This window comes from Arvicanthis niloticus, chromosome 17, assembly GCF_011762505.2.
Source record: "Arvicanthis niloticus isolate mArvNil1 chromosome 17, mArvNil1.pat.X, whole genome shotgun sequence".
NCBI classification, from domain to species: domain Eukaryota; kingdom Metazoa; phylum Chordata; class Mammalia; order Rodentia; family Muridae; genus Arvicanthis; species Arvicanthis niloticus.
The window spans coordinates 53105496-53125191 of NC_047674.1; the positions used below are offsets into that span (position 1 = coordinate 53105496).

The 19696-nt window shown below is 39.1% G+C and overlaps 1 protein-coding gene across 3 annotated transcripts in view; it reads left to right on the forward strand.

Moving 5' to 3' along the window:
- The window catches only part of Supt3h (SPT3 homolog, SAGA and STAGA complex component), a 319869-nt gene that overhangs the window by 201451 nt on the left and 98722 nt on the right, over nucleotides 1–19696 (forward strand). For all 3 annotated transcript variants that reach the window (XM_076915253.1, XM_034521570.2, XM_076915254.1), the window contains 2 exons: nucleotides 336–426; nucleotides 10964–11103. In XM_076915253.1, coding sequence (XP_076771368.1) covers nucleotides 336–426; nucleotides 10964–11103 — 231 coding nt within the window. The remainder of the gene's footprint in view (nucleotides 1–335; nucleotides 427–10963; nucleotides 11104–19696) is intronic.

Here is a 19696-nt window from a genome sequence, read left to right on the forward strand (position 1 = left end):
ATATATACAAAATTCCAAAGCATAAGTACACTTGGCTCACCAAAGGCAATATGGTATTTATTGAAATCATCAAAAGGAATTTAAGATGTTTTTTAAAATATACAAACAGTGTTATTTTGATTCTGGCAGGCCTGGATGAACTCATGTAAAAACACATTTACACATACATCTTAGCTGTTACTGCAGGGCCACATTTTCCGCTTGTACTATCAAGCTCATGATAGTTGTTTTCCCCAGTGATCGTCAGGTACTAGTCTATTGAATTTAACTCTTAAAGCAATTCTTTATCAGTAAAGAAAAATGTATTATAAATCTCTTACTTTATATTTCAATAGAAAAAACTTAGAAGACTTCTAAAATACATGTTTATCCGAGACTACAAGTCAAAGATCATCAAAGGCATTGACGAGGATGACCTCCTGGAAGGTAAGTAGACAAGCCGCTCACCTGAAGGTGAGCACTAGCACCGGAGGCTGTGTCAGGGAGGTTTTCCCGTGTGTTGTCCCTACACTCTGGCTCAAGTACTTCCTTATTGGCAATTTAACCTTGTCATTTTCTCTTCTGGAACCTCATAGGGCTCAAGATTCTCAGGTCCATCTTTCCATAGTATGCACTGTTTTCTGCCAGGTCTAATACAGTCCAAGGTTCCGCACAGAGAGAGGCAGACCTCAAGAACTGAGAACTCTGTAGACCCCTTAAGGAAGTTACTTGGAGCAGAACATGTGGAAGTTCATACCTAGGATCTTATTTCAAAAGAAGTGGCAATCCTGGCAACAAACTGAAGGCTGGGAGATTCATTGTATAGCAATAAGCAAGAGTGGCCAGCTTGATGTTTAACAGAGGAGACAGAGAAATAGCTAAGAATAGCCCTCCTGAGGCCACAGCACACAAAGGGGTCAACATTAGTACACTAAATGTGGAGCACCTTATTGCCAAGAATGTTATGAAAAGCAGTAGCTCTGGGGCTAAGAGCACTTACTGCTGCTGCAGAGGACCTGAGTTTGGTTCCCAGCATTCATAACTCCAGATCCAGGAAATCCAATGCCTCTGGCCTCCGAGGTCACCTGTGCTCACATGCACATACCCACATGCAGACACACGCAAACCTACATAGAGTTTAAAATACTAAAACTAAATCTTTAAAACCAAAACAAAACAGTAGCCCAGCAAGCTTGCTCTTACTGAAAATTCATAGCCATGCTTGGTACTGAGAGTCAGACCAGACAGAAACTTGCTGGGAAGCTTGAAAAGTGAAAGCCAAAGGCAATATAAAGCCGGAAGTAGAAGAGAATGCACGTGTAAGTCTGCTTCATGGAGGAATGAGAGACGCCAGAGGCTGCTCACTGTAAAAAGACCTGTTGGCCCAGTCTACACAACAAAGAAGCAAGCAAGACAAACCCACCAAAAGGAAGAAACTTTGCCTGAGTTAGTGTGGCATATCATTTAAAATGTCCATTTTCAACAACAACAAAACTCTAGACATGTAGAGACACAGGTAGATATGATCTTTAATAAAAGACAAGAAAGGTAGACAACAGAAATTGACTACTGGAATCCAGATGTTGGATTTAGCAGGCAAAAACTTCAAAGTTACTATTATTCAAATAAAGGAAATTGTATCCAGAGAAGAACAGGTAAGTATGAAAACCATGCCTCACAAAATGTACAGTATCAAGAAAAAGATTAAATTTTTAAAAATTATAATAATGGAGTTTAAATGTACATATGCTCAGAAGGCAGCACCACCGAGCCTGATGACCCAAGTTTAAGTGCTGGACCCACATGGAAAGAGAGAACAGTCTTGTGGCAATTATCCTCTAACAAAAATGCCACAGCGCACGCACACACACACAATTAATTACTTAGGAACAACAAGGAAGATGAAAGCTAGCAGAATGATAAAAGATAAGAAAGTTGACCATGCTTCAGAGAAATGTATGGCACCATTAAGTGTATCAGCATTTTCATAACTCAGAAGAGGAGTGTTCACTCCACTAATATATCAGTGTAATGTATCAGAAGAGAAGCCATGTACACTCCACTGATACATCAGTGTAATGTATCAGAAGGAGTATACACTGCACTAATATATCAGGGTAATGTATCAGAAGGAGTATACACTGCACTAATATATCAGGGTAATGTATCAGAAGGAGTATACACTGCACTAATATGTCAGGGTAATGTATCAGAAGGAGTATACACTGCACTAATATGTCAGTGTAATGTATCAGAAGGAGTATACACTGCACTAATATGTCAGGGTAATGTATCAGAAGGAGTATACACTGCACTAATATGTCAGTGTAATGTATCAGAAGGAGTATACACTGCACTAATATGTCAGGGTAATGTATCAGAAGGAGTATACACTGCACTAATATGTCAGGGTAATGTATCAGAAGGAGTATACACTGCACTAATATGTCAGGGTAATGTATCAGAAGGAGTATACACTGCACTAATATGTCAGGGTAATGTATCAGAAGGAGTATACACTGCACTAATATATCAGGGTAATGTATCAGAAGGGAGGGACTATACACTCCACTAATACATCACTGTAATGTATCAGAAGAGAAGGAGGGGGAGGGAGAGAGAGAAAGAGAGGAAGGGGATCAAGAAGAATATTCAAATAAATAGTGAATAACAATTTATCAGATTTGAGGAAATTGTAAATACTTGTCCAAGTACATTAGGAAACTAACAAACTCCATTAGGATAAACTCAAAAATACTGTTACACATTATAATATAGACAGATAATTATGAGAGCCATCAGAGAGGGTATCTGTGGACCTTTGGGAAGTTATTAGGTCAGAGGAGAATCTTCATGAACTGGATCAGTGTACTTCTAAAGAGAGACACCAAAAACTCACATCTTTCTATTCAAAGAGGCCTTTACTAGATGCCAGCAATACCTTGATTCAAGATGCTCCAGCCTGAAGAACTCAGAGAAGTAAATGTTTGTTGTTTAAACCTCCCAGTCTACAGTGTATTTTATAGCAGCTTACACTGACCAAGAAAACCCAGAAGGAAGCACACTTACAGTGAAAACTTGGAGTCTTCCTTCTCCAGAATCAAGATGATGATGACAATATGCACTCGTTCCTCTTCCATGCAATACTGGACAAAAGGTTTTAGCATGGTGTTTAGGCAGAAAAAAGTGAAAGCATTAGATTAGAAAGGATCATATGTATGTATTTAACATAGGAAGGACAACATAAAGCTATGTATGATTTAAAATCCTCTCTGTAGCCTCAAATTATCTTAATACACTAAAAACTGTTGCAATTAGTGGACACATTTCTGAATTTTCAGGAAAGGAGATAAATATGTAAACAAAACAAGTAGGTAGACTTTCCTTATACTCATGACAAACAACCCAAAGTCATATGAGGAAGACATGCATAACAACACAGAAAATAAACAATTTTACAGAGAGAGAGGGGGAAAGGGAGAAGGAGAGGGAGAAAGAAGGAGAGAAGACAGAGAAATAGAAAAGCAGCTGGTGACCAAGGCTAGAATGATTGGTACTGTTAAGGCGATAGCCACCCTCACCTGGAGCTGCAGATCACACCAGCTTTTTATTGAAATGAACGGACTGGCTCTATTATTCATGTGGAGATGTCAGGTGCTAAAAAAAAAAAAAAAAAAAAAAAAAAAAAGAATTCCTTTGTTTATTGCACATGACCCAGAAGAGTCAAAATCATCTCAACCAAACTGCTTTAAATCACCATAATACACACAAGATATGGCAGACAGAAGGACAGACACGTGCTAGTCAATGGGTGAGCAGAACTGAGTGCACATGAGGCTTGCAGAGAGGCCCAGTGATGCTTGCTTGACAGGCTTGCAGAGCAGTTCCATCTGGAACGAACTGCTCCTTCAACTAGAGACATTGTGACATCTAGTAGTCTACATAGAAGAGAAATAATTTGATCCCTCCGTACTTCAATATGCCCTCTGCCAAAAAAAAAAAAAAAAAAAAAAAGACAAAAGAACAAAAAACTTCAGTAAAGATCTTAGGAGCTCACTGTAACAGCACAAAATTAAAAAGTTCTTTTTTCCATTTTTACTATATCTTTATTTACTTGTTTTCTATACACATGTATGGGGTGTATTGCATGTTGTATTCTGTGGTGAGTGTGTAGAAGACAGAAAATAGTTTTCAGGAATAGGTTCTTTCCCTCTACCGTGTGGGTCCTGGGGATGAACCTAGGACATCCTGTGTGATGGCAGGCATTTTGACCTACCGTGCCATCTCTCTGGCCTTCAGTATATAAAGTTTTTAAAGAAAGCAGGAGTAAGTTTTAGCAGCCTGTGTAAGGACAGTATTGTGAGCACAGAACACCAGAAGCACAGCAGCAAACAAAGCTGCTGTTGAGTTAGCACTGATCAAGTTTAAAGCTGCTGCGCTTCAAAGAACGTGCAGCAAGAAAAAAAAAAAAACAGAACTCGAAAAATCTTACATACATATCTTTGTCAAGGAATTTGTAACCTAAATGTTTAAAGGACTCTTCAATTCCATAATAAAGACAATAATGCAGCTTTAAAATGAACAAACAATAAGAGATAACCTTGCAGCCAAACTAAAACACTAGCTATGGGATGCCAGAGAAGATGGCCAGTTAACAGGCAGCTGGCTCCTACCTACCAGGATGTCTGTGATTAGACAGATGAAGGCACATGCTGCTGAGGGTGTGGGGAGATCTAGCTTCTGTTGTAGGAGGGGGATAAAATTCTACAGGCACTTCAGAAAACTTCCTGGAAGTTTCTCAAAAAAGATTAACAGACAAAGTGAACCAGCAAGTCAACACCCAGTAAAGCCAAATGAAGAGAGATGTTCACACACAGAAAAACTATATGAACATGAAAGGCAGCATCTTTCATAACAGAAAGCTAGAGTCAGCCCAATATCTGCCAATACATAAAGTCATAAATAAATACTTTTTTGTGTTTTGTATTAATCCAAGAAGTATTTAGGGCAATAAAGTGGAATTGACTACTGTCATGCTCATATATGGATGAAGTAGAAGCTCACTACAGAGAACACAGATCTCAGATTGACAAGTAGCAAGACGGGGAGAACAGAGAGTAGTGTTTGCCTGGGCCTGGAAACAGAGGGCTTTACTAGGGAACCATCTAAAATACTTAGTCAAACCTCTTAAGGTTGCTGTATGACATTGTCATCTGCAAAAGTTACTATGCTCCTAGACAGAACTATCAAATGAAAACCAAAAGGAAACTCACACCCGCACGCACACATTCACACATACACACACACACACATCTCACATCTCACAATGTTTAAACAAATTCATGATTTTCCATGGGCTTCACTTCTAGAATTTTCCAGCATTGATTTCATTGGCTTCTGGCTTCAGCTTGTATTTTTTGTCTAGAGAGTTGGTTGCTATATTAAGATCTATGTCCAGACTCTATCCTGAAATGATAATGTATTAATTTCTTAGCAATCCCTTGTTTAAAGTTGCATAATTTAGGCAAATATGGACTTAAATTTTACTCCTATCTTCATTAAAGGTAAAAACCATGATATAAATTAGCAGCACATAATTATGAAAATGTTTTCTATAATTATTTTTATTATAATCATATTTTTTATTCTAAAAGTTTAACAACATGTTTATAGCAAGCAGCAGATCATCATATAATGCTTGAGTCATCTTTATTTGGTATAGCTATCATTATTCCAATGAAAAATATTTTAGTTCTTTCTCACTCCCCAAGTCTCACTGTATCCTGTTCATCAATACTTAGTAAGCACTAACCTCAGCATTTCACAACTCCTTTATGATCCCTTGCTGTAACTTTCTGAGTTATATTTTGCTTTTAAATCAGCCAGGGCTATAGCTCTATTATAGATCTCATATTACTGAGCCAGAGCCCTTAGCTTATTCCTACCTCAATACAACTAAACAAATATATTAATACATATTGTGATAGTTTTCTCTCAGGTGTGGGTGTGTGTGCATGTGTGTGTTGAATACAGGCACCTACATGTCATGGCTCGTGTGTGGAGGTCAAAAGACAACCTGAGTATCAGTCCTTTCCCAGCTTATTCATTGTTGCCTGCCTCAGACTAGCTTGTCCGTGCATTTTTAGAGACTCCTGCCTCAGCCTTCCGTCTGATAGAGCTGTACTGAGCACTGTGACTTCAGATGTTCACATTACTGCCTCCAGCTTCAATGTAGGTTCTGGGGATTCAAACTCAGGCCATCAGGCCTACATGGTGAGCACCTTACCCACACAGCCATATCCGCAGCCCTTATGGTTTTGTCTTAAGAGAAAAGAATAAAACCATGCCTTCAAGGAATACAGCAGAGAGTAGTAGAGAGGGACAGTTGATGCCTTTGACATGTGCACATATATCCAGGCAGTCACACCAGCACACGTGTACATAGCACATCATGTGCACATGCAATACAGACCCCCAAAAGGAAAGAAAAGCAGGAGTTTAAGTAATGGAAATAGAAAACAGAAAAGCAATAACAGAATAGAAAAGAGCATTACAATTTGAAATTGAAAAAGAGAAGAAATTGTAGGTTTATCAACATGGATGACTTAATTTTTAAAATAACAAAAGAAATAAAGATCACAAATGTCAACAAAAAGATAAATGGGAAGATCACAAAATCTCGTGCCCAGCAAGTGTCTGGTGGATGTGCATATAACTGTAAAGAGAACCAGATAGTACTAGCATTACTCACAGATCTGTACGAAAACACCTAAAACAATAAAGAAGATTGCATACTGTTTGGTACAGTGGTTCTGAACTCATGCGTCACAACCCCTTTGCAGGGGCAAATGACTCTTTTAAAGGGGTTGCTTATCTGAGATCCTCATATCAAATATTTATACTACAATCTATTACAGTGGCAAAATTATAGTTATTAGGTACCAACAAAATGATTTTATGGTTTGAGGTCACTACCATGTGAGGAATTCTAGGTAGATTGAAAACCACTGGTTTAGTGTAACATATCTGTAACAGCTAAATAATAAACTGGCAAAATATCAGAGTATGTGTGCTGAGATCTTATTTCCTTAGAGGGGAATGTCAATGATAGCTTTTGTTTTTTCACTATGTCCACAGAATACTTTTTTTTAAAAAAGTAAAATTGGCAAGACAACTCACTTTTACACTTGACCTAACAGTAGATAACTTATAATATTCATTTCATCAATCTTTAATTTTAAATGAGTAATAATCCCCATCTTAACTACTTAGGAAGCATAATACTAAATATGTGGGATCAACATAAACATCCCAAAACTGTGATAAGTATCCCAGTCCTTTGCATAGTCACCTGCAGGGCTCAAGGAAAATAGTCCTTGGAATTAAACTGGGGGTCATTTTATTAATATTGACTACAGGAGTGGATTAAATTAGGAGTAAATAAAACAAGAAAGGACAACAAAATTGAAATATATTAAATGCATCAGTTCAACCAAAATTACTGAATTCATGGTGTTTTGGTTATAATTCCAGTAATGTTTTCTTAGAATCCTACAGAAATATCATAGCTTCCCTATGGAGCAAGACATGTCCATATGCAGCTTGAGAAAGGATGAAATGAAAGAATAAGTGTATATATCAACTCTGTGGTGTTATTGAGCACTTTGTGTATTGGTGACTGACACAAGCTAGGAAGACCAAGAACAGAATCTGAGACACAGAGATTCAAGGTATGACATAGTCCAAGGTAGCAGGAAAACGTAGGTATTAGTGGGGATGTACATATATTTTAAAGACACCAAATTTGAAATATACCGAATTTACTGTATACAAAACAAATTCTGGGTACATAAGTACAAAAAACAAAAGGAAGGAAACAGTAAATCTGAAAAGAAGACTTGAAGATTGACAGTTTCTACTCTGTGGAAGTAGAGAGGAGTCAGACAGAAGGTAAAAGAACCTAATAATGTAAAATTTTTAGATTATGGCAAAAGACACTCTACAGTGAACAAGCAGACAGCAATGGGGTAATAGGAAGAGTCCTCGTAAGCAAAAGATAAACACAGATGGTAAACAGGAAGGCTTCCAGGGTAGCTGGCAGACATGAGAAGATGCTCTAGTTCCCTGTTGGCTATGGGGTTAACTGTACAAATATTGTACAACTTTTGATGCATTGACTTTTCCATGGAGTTCTGAGGAGAAATGTAGAGAAAACAGGCTCAGAATTTCTTTGATGAAACTTGAATGGCATATAACATTTCCACTCTTGGAAACTCGTGCCCCAAGGACAGAGCACACCTATGCATGGGTTGCAGCTTACAGTATTTCCCCTATGCAAACACTGACACAGCATGGTCTGCCTGTCAACAGAGGATGGACTGAAAACCATGTTAGTAGAAACTATACGATCTAGATGGTTATGCAGGCCATCCAGAAACATCAGAGCTTTCTTTGTCCTCAGTGAGGAAACATGGAGGAAACATGGGCAGACGAGAGGATAAAGGAATCTCTCTTCATAAAGAAAGGCTATAAGAGCTTATTTTTAAAGGAAAATGAATAAAATATATAAGGAAATTTATTGTGAATATGTAAGCACAGAGAAATGTATGGTGGTCACATACAGGAGAACCATTGTGAGTTGTATCTTAAGTTGGGTATTGGTGGGTAACATAAAGAGAGAGGAAAGGGTGCAGGGAGGACAGCAAAGGAGAAAGCAGTGCATATATGTAGTATTTTTGGTGTGGGTGTGTGTATTTTTGTCCTCCCCCTGACGTACACACACATTTGGTGTTGGGGATTGGACCCAGATTTGCAACATGCACTACAAACACACCATCACTCAACTACAGCCCTTACTGTGATTATATACGTTCATTACAGTTTTATATTTCAGAAGAAAATGAATGAGAGAATAGAGCCCCTCATTTCTGTGAAGGCTAACAGAGATGCTGAAGCACTTGTACTTTTAATGGCCTTATCATGAATTGTCAAAGTTTGACAACCAAAATAATCCTATTAAAAAATGAGGTACAGAGCTAAACAAAGAATTCTCAACTGAGGAATCTCGAATGTCCGAGAAGCACTTAAAGAAATGTTCAACATCAGGGAAATGCAAATCAAAACAACCCTGAAATTCCATCTCACACCAGTCAGAATGGCTAAGATCAAAAACTCAGATGATAGCAGATGCTGGCAAGGATGTGGAGAAAGAGGAACACTCCTCCATTGTTGGTGGGATTGCAAGCTGGTACAACCACTCTGGAAATCAGTCTGGCGGTTCCTCAGAAAATTGGACATAGCATTACCTTAGGACCCAGCTATACCACTCCTGGGCATATACCCAGAAGATGCTCCAACATATAACAAGGACACTTGTTCCTCCACTGTGTTCATAACAGCCTTATTTATAATACCCAGAAGCTGGAAAGAACCCAGATGTCCTTCAGCAGAGGAATGGATACAGAAAATGTGGTACATTTATACAATGGAGTATTACTCAACTATTAAAAACAATGAATTTGTAAAATTCTTAGGCAGATGGATGGAAGTAGAAAATATCCTGAGTGAGGTAACCCAATCACAAAAGAACACACATGGTATGCACTCACTGATAATTGGATATTAGCCCAAAAGCTCACAATACCCAAGATACAACTCACAGAACACATGAAGCTCATGAAGAAGGAAGACCAAAGTGTGGGTGCTTTGGTCCTTCTCAGAAGGAGTAACAAAATACTCATGGGAGCAAATATGGAGACAAAGTATGGGACAGAAACTGAAAGAGGGGCTGTCCAGAGACTGTTCCACCTAGGTATCCATCCCATGTGCAGTCACCAAAGGTAGACACTGATGTGGGTGCCAGGAAATGCATGCTGACAGGAGCCTGATATAGCTGTCTCCCTAGAGGTCTGCCAGAGTCTGATATATACAGAGGTGGATGCTCACAGCTAACTATTGAACCAATCATGGGGTTACCAGTGGAGGAGTTAGAAGATTGAAGGAGCAGAAAGGGTTTGCAGCCCCATGGGGAGAGCAACAATACCAACCAACCAGAGGTCCCAGGGTTTAAACCACCAGCCTGGGAGGGAGGAACTCATGACTCCAGCTGTATATGTAGGGGAGGATGCAGGCATAGGTGGGAGAGGAAGTCCTCGGTCCTGTGAAGGCTGGATGCCCCAGTGTGGGGGAATTCGAGGGGGGGGAGGTGGGAGTGGGGGGGTAGGTAGGGGCACATCCTCATAGAAGTTGGAGGAGGGGGATGGGATAGTGGATTCCTGGGTGGGGGTGGGAATGGGGACAGGGGATAACATCTGAAATTTAAATAAAATATCCAATAAAGAAAAAAGACTACAAAAAATGTAAAAAAAAAAAAAAAAAAAAAAAAAAAAAAGAAGAAGAAAGAAAGAAAGAGAGAGAGAGAGAGAAAGAAAGAAAGAAATGCATCCAAGTATCTTTCACTGATTACATTTCTTAGTAAGTTTCCATGTGTGGGATTTGGTTTTGTTGCTTTTTTATCTCTATCTACAGAAGAACATCCCTCTTAGTCTTCCTCTTTTATCAGCTGATATTCCAGGCTGTCTTGTGTAGCAGTTTTGGTCATGGACTGTATTTTCTCCCACTAGGAGCTGTCACATCCGCCTCCTTTGCTCTCATTTACCTAGCACACCCTCTCTCCTGCTTGCTTTATTTCTCTTGGAAGTACTATGGAATGGTAGGTAGTCTTTGCCAAAACCAAGATCCCCTCTTCCTTTTATAAGGGATTCAGTCAGCCCTTTCACACTTACTATGGTAATTAGTAAGTGATTTGATTCTATTCTTTGTTTTTGTGATATTGGTGATTGATTCTGACTTATTTTAGAGGGAGAGTTTTCTCTGTAAAGATGACTTTGAGTGGATTTCACATGCAGTGTTTGCTGCACTGGTTGGTGCTGAGGAACCCTGCTCAGCACAGTTGTTCTTTGTCTCCTTCCTAATCCTCATGAAGAGAAACTGAGTGGCAGCAGCGGTACAAACAAGAGACAGAAGATCGCTCAGGACTTGATAAACTCTATCGACCAGACAGGAGAGCTTCTGGCAATGTTTGAAGACAACGAACTCGATGATGTCAAGCAGGAGAGAATGGAGGTATGGCACATTCTTATGTTTCTTAGCAGTTCCCTGCCCAGCACCATGCCAGTGCTCTCACTTCCTGTCCAGTGTCCTTGACTGTTGCCTGAAGTGTCCAGGTCAGTGCCTTTGTCTGCAAGGAGCAAGCCCTGGGAAGGGAGGAAGTTTTGCCTCCACCCTTGACTTTGAGAAACATCTTGCATTTTGATTCTGTTTTCTTGTTTGGAAATGACGCGCATTCCTTGCTCTGGATCTGACATCTGCTGATGCACTTTATTCTATTCAGACCACTTTAGATTAAATATTTACTTAATTTTTTTGTTGTTCTTCCAAATTATCCAGTTGCCTCTGGGGCAAAGGTAATTCTTAGAGCTTTAGTCTTGGCACACAGTGAAGAGCTGCTTTTCAGATTGCTGTTGGCAGCCTGCGGTTAGCCTCTCTGGCTAAGTTGGTGTCCAGGGAAGCTATAAGCTTTATATCGCTGTCACAGAATGCAAGTGACATATTTGTGTTCCCTACACATGTTCTCACAATGAACATAAAAGTTGTATGCCTCGTGTTTACTTTAGCTATCTATACTTTAATTCACTGTTTCTTCCAATATCCTGCAGGAAAATATGAGAGTAATGATTGACTTTGCTTGAGTGCCTTCCAACATGCACGGTAGTGTTCTTAGTTCTTACTGCAACTATTCTACTTTTACATTCAAAAAGGGGTCGCAGTTTCCCTCTCTCTTTAAATTGGGTAATTCCAGAATTCCAAGGGAGTTTCTAAATGCCTATTGCATCGTGGTCTCTATGCATGCTAAACTGGGTAATTATTTCACATTAAATTTTGGAAGGAGCCCAGTTGACATCTATGCATTGTAAATTTTAACAGCATTCTTTAAAGAATTAGCATGCCTAGATCCTGAACTGTGATCTGAAGGTAGTAGTCTCTTAGGTATCAATTACCTTAGAAAAGTGTGGTTATCTTGCTTTGAGGCAACTGCAAATGGTTTCACTTCAACTTTGCCATGGGCCAAACATATGCTAAGTTGTCTAAAGCAGATGATAAGCATATATTTCTGATGTCATTATGTCCTCAACAGGATATGATTTTGTAGGGCATGATTTCACTTATGGTGTTGCTTGGGGAGGAAAATGTTTGTGCTTAGTCTTTAATATTTCATATCCTGAGATGTGTGTGGAGGGATCCCATAAGGGAGGGCTCTACAACATTATATGTAAAATCTGAACACCCAACTTTTCAATTTCACTGGGGCAGATCTCAGCTAAACAAGTGAGTCCACAGTTGAAGAGAATCAAGGTGCTGAAACACAAGGCTCGTAATAGCAGAGTAGACCGGGAAGAATGTTGAAACAGTAAAATCAGTCAAGTCTCCAGAGCAGGAACAACTCCATGCTCACACATCTGAACCACTGTCCATCCGGTATTATATTATACACTGCACAGTGTTAATGAGGACAATGAAATATCAGCAAAACTTGGCAAGGACACGTAGAGTACAAGTCAGCCTTATCTCTACAGCAAGCCCGGAGTTGATGGTTTCTTTAAGCCTGCAACATCCTAGAATCTTCTTCTGCCAAGATGACAAGTAGTTTCCATATTTTACTCATCCAAATGGCATAGTTGAAATGAATAAAAAAATGATAGACTTGTAGACATAACTGCAGACAGTACAAGTAGAAAGGGGAACCATTAAGTGTAGAGGCCTTGCCTGCTTCTAATTTGACAGGTTATAGTTTCAAGAGTAAACCGCAGCTGTGGCAGTCCATATGAAACCACTTTCGACTCACAGACTGCAATCTCTGGCTTTTAAAGTGCAGTCGAATAATCAGCCTCGGCATCATTCTGTGATTTAATTTTCCTGTAAGCATCACTTATGCTTGCAGAAGCTGGACCTTACCTTCTCTCCTAGAATGGAGGAAATGCTGGAGACCCACCAAGGGAGTTGCACTAGGATAGTCTTTCTTGCCTTCCCCCTCACCCGTGCAAGTGCACGCGCTCTTTCTCTCTCTCTCTCTCTCTCTCTCTCTCTCTCTCTCTCTCTCTCTCTCTCTCTCTCTCTCTCTCTCCTTCCCTCCCTCTTTCCTTCCCTCCCTCTCCCTTAGTTGTTCTCATATAAATGAAGTATTACAGAGCAAACCTTTACAAACATGAAGACTCACTTGGGGCCCTCCCTGCTTCTGAAAACTGATGTGGATGAGTATAAAGCATGTTCTTAAGCAGGCGTGTGTAAGCATGTTCTTTGCTATGGTTTTGAGCTGACAATATGTATGTGCCTGGCTCTGAGTTTCCTAGAGATCTGTTTCATTGCCATTAAGAATAATGGGGCCAGAAACAAGAAAACTGACTGAATTTTTACATTAATTTTACTTTGACAGTAAACCTTCATCATAGTTAACCATCTCAGCCTGTTTGCTCTCCTGAACCAAATTCCCAACATTTGGCTATCTGTGTAGCAGAGAGAGATCACTATGGAAATGATCTGTGATGTTCCCTCCAACTTAGCAATAAATAAATAAATAAATAAATAAATAAATAAATGAACAGATGGATAGATAGATGGATAGGTGGATGGATGGATAGATAGATAGATAGATAGATAGATAGATAGATAGATAGATATTCCTCTGAGTTGTTACAGTATATTAGAGACATGAAGCACAAAAGGGAGAAATATCAAGCATATGTTCATATAGATTAACAGCACCCTTTCCAGATAACCCACGTCTAAGTAAAGCAGATGTGTTTTAGTGTTGATAATGATTTCTGTATTGAATCTTTTTCTTTCTAGTTAGGTATATGTGGCTAAGTAAACCAGAAGCCAGGGAGGAGTCCCTAAAAGCTAGAGATAGATTTGGTTTCTCTTAGCAAGACACCATCTGACAGGAATGGCTACATGAGGAGGATTCTGAGAAGCTTAAGTTTGTCATTGGTCAAATCAGTCATTCTGTGATGTGAGCGATCAAAAACTAAGGTGAGAGCTGCCTCCAGTGTAATCTACAAATAGATAAGGGCACACAAGAGGGCCCTGAATAGAGCTTGCCAGAGTGAGCACCCTATGGCTGGGGTGTGGTACAGACTGTCCCTAGTGACTGTTTATATTTCTGCTTTAATCCAATATGATGTACTTAGAAAGTAGGGTGGTATACATAAAACATAAGGTACACATAAAATTTAAAGATTTTTAAATAAGCTTTAAATTGAATGAGATCTCAGGTGGCCACCTCAATTGCTTAAGGAGAAGTGAACTGCCCATAGGTTTTACAAGAAGCAGTGCCTCATGAAGGCTGAATAATGCGGAAAATCAGCTGCCGCATCCAAGCAGCTTCAGATATCTCCAGAGCTTTCCAGATGCCATAGTTTCTAGAGGCAAGACAACTAGAAACCTCACTAAGGAGCCAGAGAGAGCTCACAGGCTTTCTGTCTTCTGTTTGTAAAGTATATTCTTTCTACTAGTCCCCAGCATGATTTGTTTTAATTAGAAAGGAAAATAAAATTCATATAAAACTAAGTCTGTAAACATCTCTAATAAAATCTAACATAAAAGACAAAAGATGTGGGTAAGATAAGCATTTACAAAGACAAACCCCCCAATTAAAACTTTTTTTAGAAAATACTTCAAACATGCTTAAAATGGCAATGGATTTGGGTTTGGCAATGAAGATAGGCAAGGGTTGTGACTCCATGGTCAACAGTTTGCCTTGCATATGTCAAGGCCTAGGGTTCAGCCTTTAGAATGTCAGAGAGACAGAGACTGTGATTCTAGAAAGCTGTGTTTCTAGTCTATATGTATAAATGCATGCAAAGTTTATATATTTGTGTATGTGTATATACGTTTTATGTTTATATCCATTTGTTATATTTGTATGACTAGAGATATATTTTACTTTATGTTTTTAAAGAACTATCTGAGGTACATGAGACAGATCCAGTTGCTAGCATTGTAACAGAGGATTTAAGAAGAAAAGCTTCAAAATGCAACAACAGAAGAATGTTAGTAATAGGTGCCTGTAATAATGAAGATGCAGTAGGTAGAAAATGTTCATCGTCCACTCCACTGCCTTCACGTGGAACAGTAGTGCAGAGGAAGCCAGCCAGCAGACATGCAGACATAACCAATTGATTTGGATGAAGAAAAGATTTTAATAAATATCTAAGTTTATCTGGCATTCAGATGCATATGAGGATATTAACAGCGCGTTCCGTTCAATTCCAGAAACCCTACTCATGCCACTTCCATTTGCCAGAGTTCAGGGAGCACTAGCCAATAAAGGAAACCCCCTCACTAGAGTCAGGGGTTAAATACCGTGATCTATAGGGAATGTCAACTTTTTGTTTAGGTAAGCCTTGATATTCAAATTTAAAAGCATCAAAATTAATAAGGTAGATAGTGATTTAAAGCAATAGTGCCTGCTCCTAGTGACTGTCAGAGCATGGCAGTGAGTACTAAGGCAGTCTGCAAGTGCTGCAAGAGAATGTTATGTGCAACAGACTTCATGTCAGCCAGAAGCACAGAGAGAGGTGGGAAGTGTCCCGAATGTGTGAAGCCGGAAGAACAGCATCCTGTGCTCCTGGGTGTGAATGCTCAGCCTTGTAACTGTGCTACTCACTTCATGGGAGTCAGCAGGTTAGTGCAGTTTCCTGTGGTCTTGGGAAGAACACTACTAGGAATTTTAAGAACTTGATAACATTGAATTTGTCTTACATGGTAAAAAGAATATAAAACTATAAAGGATTTTAAAGAAAAGCAGAAGACAGAGTTCAGTTTGCCCTGTCAGGCAGGTTAACATTTCCTTACCCACTAAGTCCTAAGTGTGTGACACAAGTGAGGGTCAGTGTGAGTGCAGGGATCATGACACAGGTGCCAGGATGGGTCATTATCTGGAATAAAACATTCTAGGTGACTCTTGACCTTGTAGGTACAATTTAATAAAGAATCTCAAGGAATACTGTATAATTTGCTATAAAATAAAAACTTTTTTAAAAAATGAGTTAAATCTAATTAAATATCAATTTGGGGGTATAAAAGGATTTTTTAGGCTTTTGTTTTCCAAAAATTTTTCTGAAAAATTATACTGCTCAAGATGTCAACAGGTACAATGAGCATTTCAAAGGAGAGAAATTGCTGTCTTCCAATACAATTATAACATAGTAACAAAAACTTAGGGCCTTCTCTTTTGAGATTGCAAGGGTTTTTTAATGTCAATATATGATGTGAATTTTTCAAAAAAAAAAAGGCTCTATTAAAGTTTTCTGTAAAGATGCTATGATTTCAGTTTGGAAGAGATAGAGATCATAAAAGGAGTGACTATTAAATTTTGTTATTAATGCTATATCTGTCAAAATGAATCTGTGGCTGAGGCCAGTATGAAGGCTAGACAGGTAAAGGTACCTGCTGCCTCACCCAGGGGACAACAGACTCCCCAAGTTGTCTTCTGCCCTCCATATATGCAATGTAGCATATGAATGAATATATACATATATAATGATAATAACAATTAATAGTAATATAATAATAATATAAATATAATTTTTAAATAAAATGCCTAGGCTGAAGGACAGGCTCTGTGGCAACTCTGGCTCTGACTGGAGAGTTCATTACCACTCTCAGTGTCTCCTGCCTTCAGAGCATTCAGAATCTTCTTTACTAGTTTTGAGTGAAATTTACCTTCCTGCCTCTTTCCTAAGTCCTCCAGGGAGCAAAATGATGGACAGCAGCTTTGAGACTGAACGTGTGCAACTTCTGCTTTCTAACAAAATCAGAAGGCACATGGCAGTAGCAAGGGTCCTTCATCTTGATGAAAGAATACTTTATAAAGTTTGGACTTGGTAACAAACAGGGACAGGCTGGGTTTTTTCCTTTCCCCACATCACAGAAGAGACACTGTCATGTGTCAGGGTACAGACTGATGCCAGCACTCCCCCACTACGAGCATCTCATTGTGCAGGGCACACGTGCATGTGCAGGCCTCGCTGGCTGTCGGGCTGACTTCTACATCACTGTCTGCTAAGTACATAACCGATTACACTGTTCAATTACAATTTTTAGAACCAGTATTTTCTGTCTCAAGTAATTTTAATTTGTTTTTTTTTAAATGAAATGCTTCTCTTAGAGATCAATCCACCAACTTGTTTATAAAACACCTTGGCAGAGAAGAATTTTAAAATATCATTGAATTTAAGAACGCCACAGGATTTACCACTAATTTACATTTAGTGTTTATAGTTCTCAGATTGTGGTTGCTGCAATAACCAGCATATTTTTGCCTTGAATATTTTGTGGATTATATTTCCCCTATTCTTTCTCCTTGACCTACATTCCCCACAGTAGGTGGGCAGATTGTTGTTATATAGTCTGGGTTCTATTTATCTTCACTGGTTTAATCTCTGAGTTAGTATTTCTAAATATGAAAGTAAGTCTGTTTTGTGGCAAGGTTTCTATCTCCTTCATGCCTTGGTTTGTGTAGTGGAATTAGCAAATCATTGCTTTTTCGGTACAAACCACCCCTTTCTCTGCCTCTGTGCTGAGGATCTACCTTCAGTCCGGTTCTTAGTATTACTTCCTGGTAAATCACACAGAGCAATCTGAGAGTAGACATTAGCTTATTTCCAGACCATCACATCTCTCACTTATAATTAATCATGTTGGGTTCAAGTGGGAGCATGTGAGTGACTAGGGTGTTCCGTTGTGTTAGTGGGTATGTCTTACACTTTTCATGGCATTGATTTAAAAGCAGGGGAGAGGCTGTCAGCCGCTGTGTTTTGCCATTCTCCCTTTTCTACAGGAGAGCCTTTTAGCATACTACTAGTGCACATTAAGAACCTGCTCAAGCAACCTTTCCATCCTCACCTCCTACCTTCTTCACCCTCCTCTCTCACATGCTCTGCCAGAGCTCACATACAGCACAACATATGATCTAGCACATGTGCATGCATCTGGCAGCATGTGTTCAGATATTTCAGTATGTAATGAATTCCAGTATAGTCCCAATGTTTCACTATTTAACTTGCTAAATGAGCTCCCTGTGAGCATACACACATCTAAACACTGGAAGTGTTCAGTGTTTGTCCATACATCATGAATAACATAGCTGTGCTTTTAGCTAGGTTATTAATTATTTTTCTCATCACTGCAATAGAATGCCCAATGAGAAAGATTTCCTTGGGCTCCCAGTTATGTCACAGAAGACATGGTGGCTGGACCAGCTTCTGTCCATGGCTGTGAGAATGAAATGGACCGGGCACAAAGAGTTTGCCTGGAACTAGAGCCCAGCCATACCCTGGAAACCTATCCCACTGTGCCCCAATTACTTCACCTAGACCCCACCTCCTAACAGTGCCACAGCCTCCCTAAACAGCATTCCCATTTGGAGACTATGTTGAGATACACCAGACTGTGAGGATTTGTCACACTAAGCCACAGCAATGGGCTATGCATATACTATTATCTGTTTGTTCAGTTTTTTAAAACATAGTTTCCAAGTATAGAAAGCCTGTTCCTTCTGAATAACACAAGGTTATAAGAGGCTGTGGCTACAAGGTACATCCTCTGTGAGTTTTCAGGGGCTCTTCTCACCATCTCTGCCTGCTCTGCAGTTGTGAAAGGCTGTTATTGTTTGGCTGACTTCCTGTTGGAGTCTTAGTAGTACTGTTTACTTAGCTAAAGGTGTCATTGATTTACCTACCAGCACCACTTAGATGTTGACTTGCACTGGCCCAAATGTGTCTGTTGGCAATGCCAGCCACCAATTCCAGCTTTAATTAGCAGATTCCATTTTTCAGATGGAGCAATTCACTGACTGTGGTTTATTTTTGCCCAGGAACCTACTCTGAATAGTTGGCAATAAAGAGTATTTATTTGATTTATCTGCCTCGTGTACTGTACTAACAGACCATGAGATTTAATTATGATTAAAAGCCATATTGCATCATCCATATTGTTACTATTACTAATATAGCCCTTATGATTAGTTACAAGGGTCAGTGTTTTGCCATGTTGTAGATAGAGATACTGAAATTTGTATACTCATAGTTACTGTAGCCATGAACCAGAAAGTGGAAAGGGGACTGCAGGGAAAAGAAAGAGGTATCAGTGGGCATGGGAAAGGGCAAAAAAGCAATAGGATTAAATATGATAAAAATATATACAATTATGAAAATGTCATAATAAGATCATTGTTGTATTAATTAATATGTGCTGATATAAATGTTTAACTCTTACGTTTAAATTTTCAATAACTTAAATGTGCATATTAACAGTCTTGGTGTTTCATCTTTTTCTATTAAAATGTTATAAGCTCTTACTTCCCAGTATCTACCTTGAAGAAAAAAATTCTATTTCTTATAATACTCTGTACCCTAAATAGTGAAAGGCATGGATGATTTATAATGAGCTCACTGGCCTGCTCCTCAGTATGGAGAAAACAGAAATCAGAATGCAGAATAGCTAAGAGGTTGTTTTCACATTGAAAGAAAACTATACAAAAGCTCTACCAGGTCACCAGTGTTCCTTTCAATAATTGAAGATAGGTCTTGACCAGAATTCATGCTGTGTGTATCCCCTGTCTATGGAACTCATCCAAGCAATGCAGGAACAGAAAGTT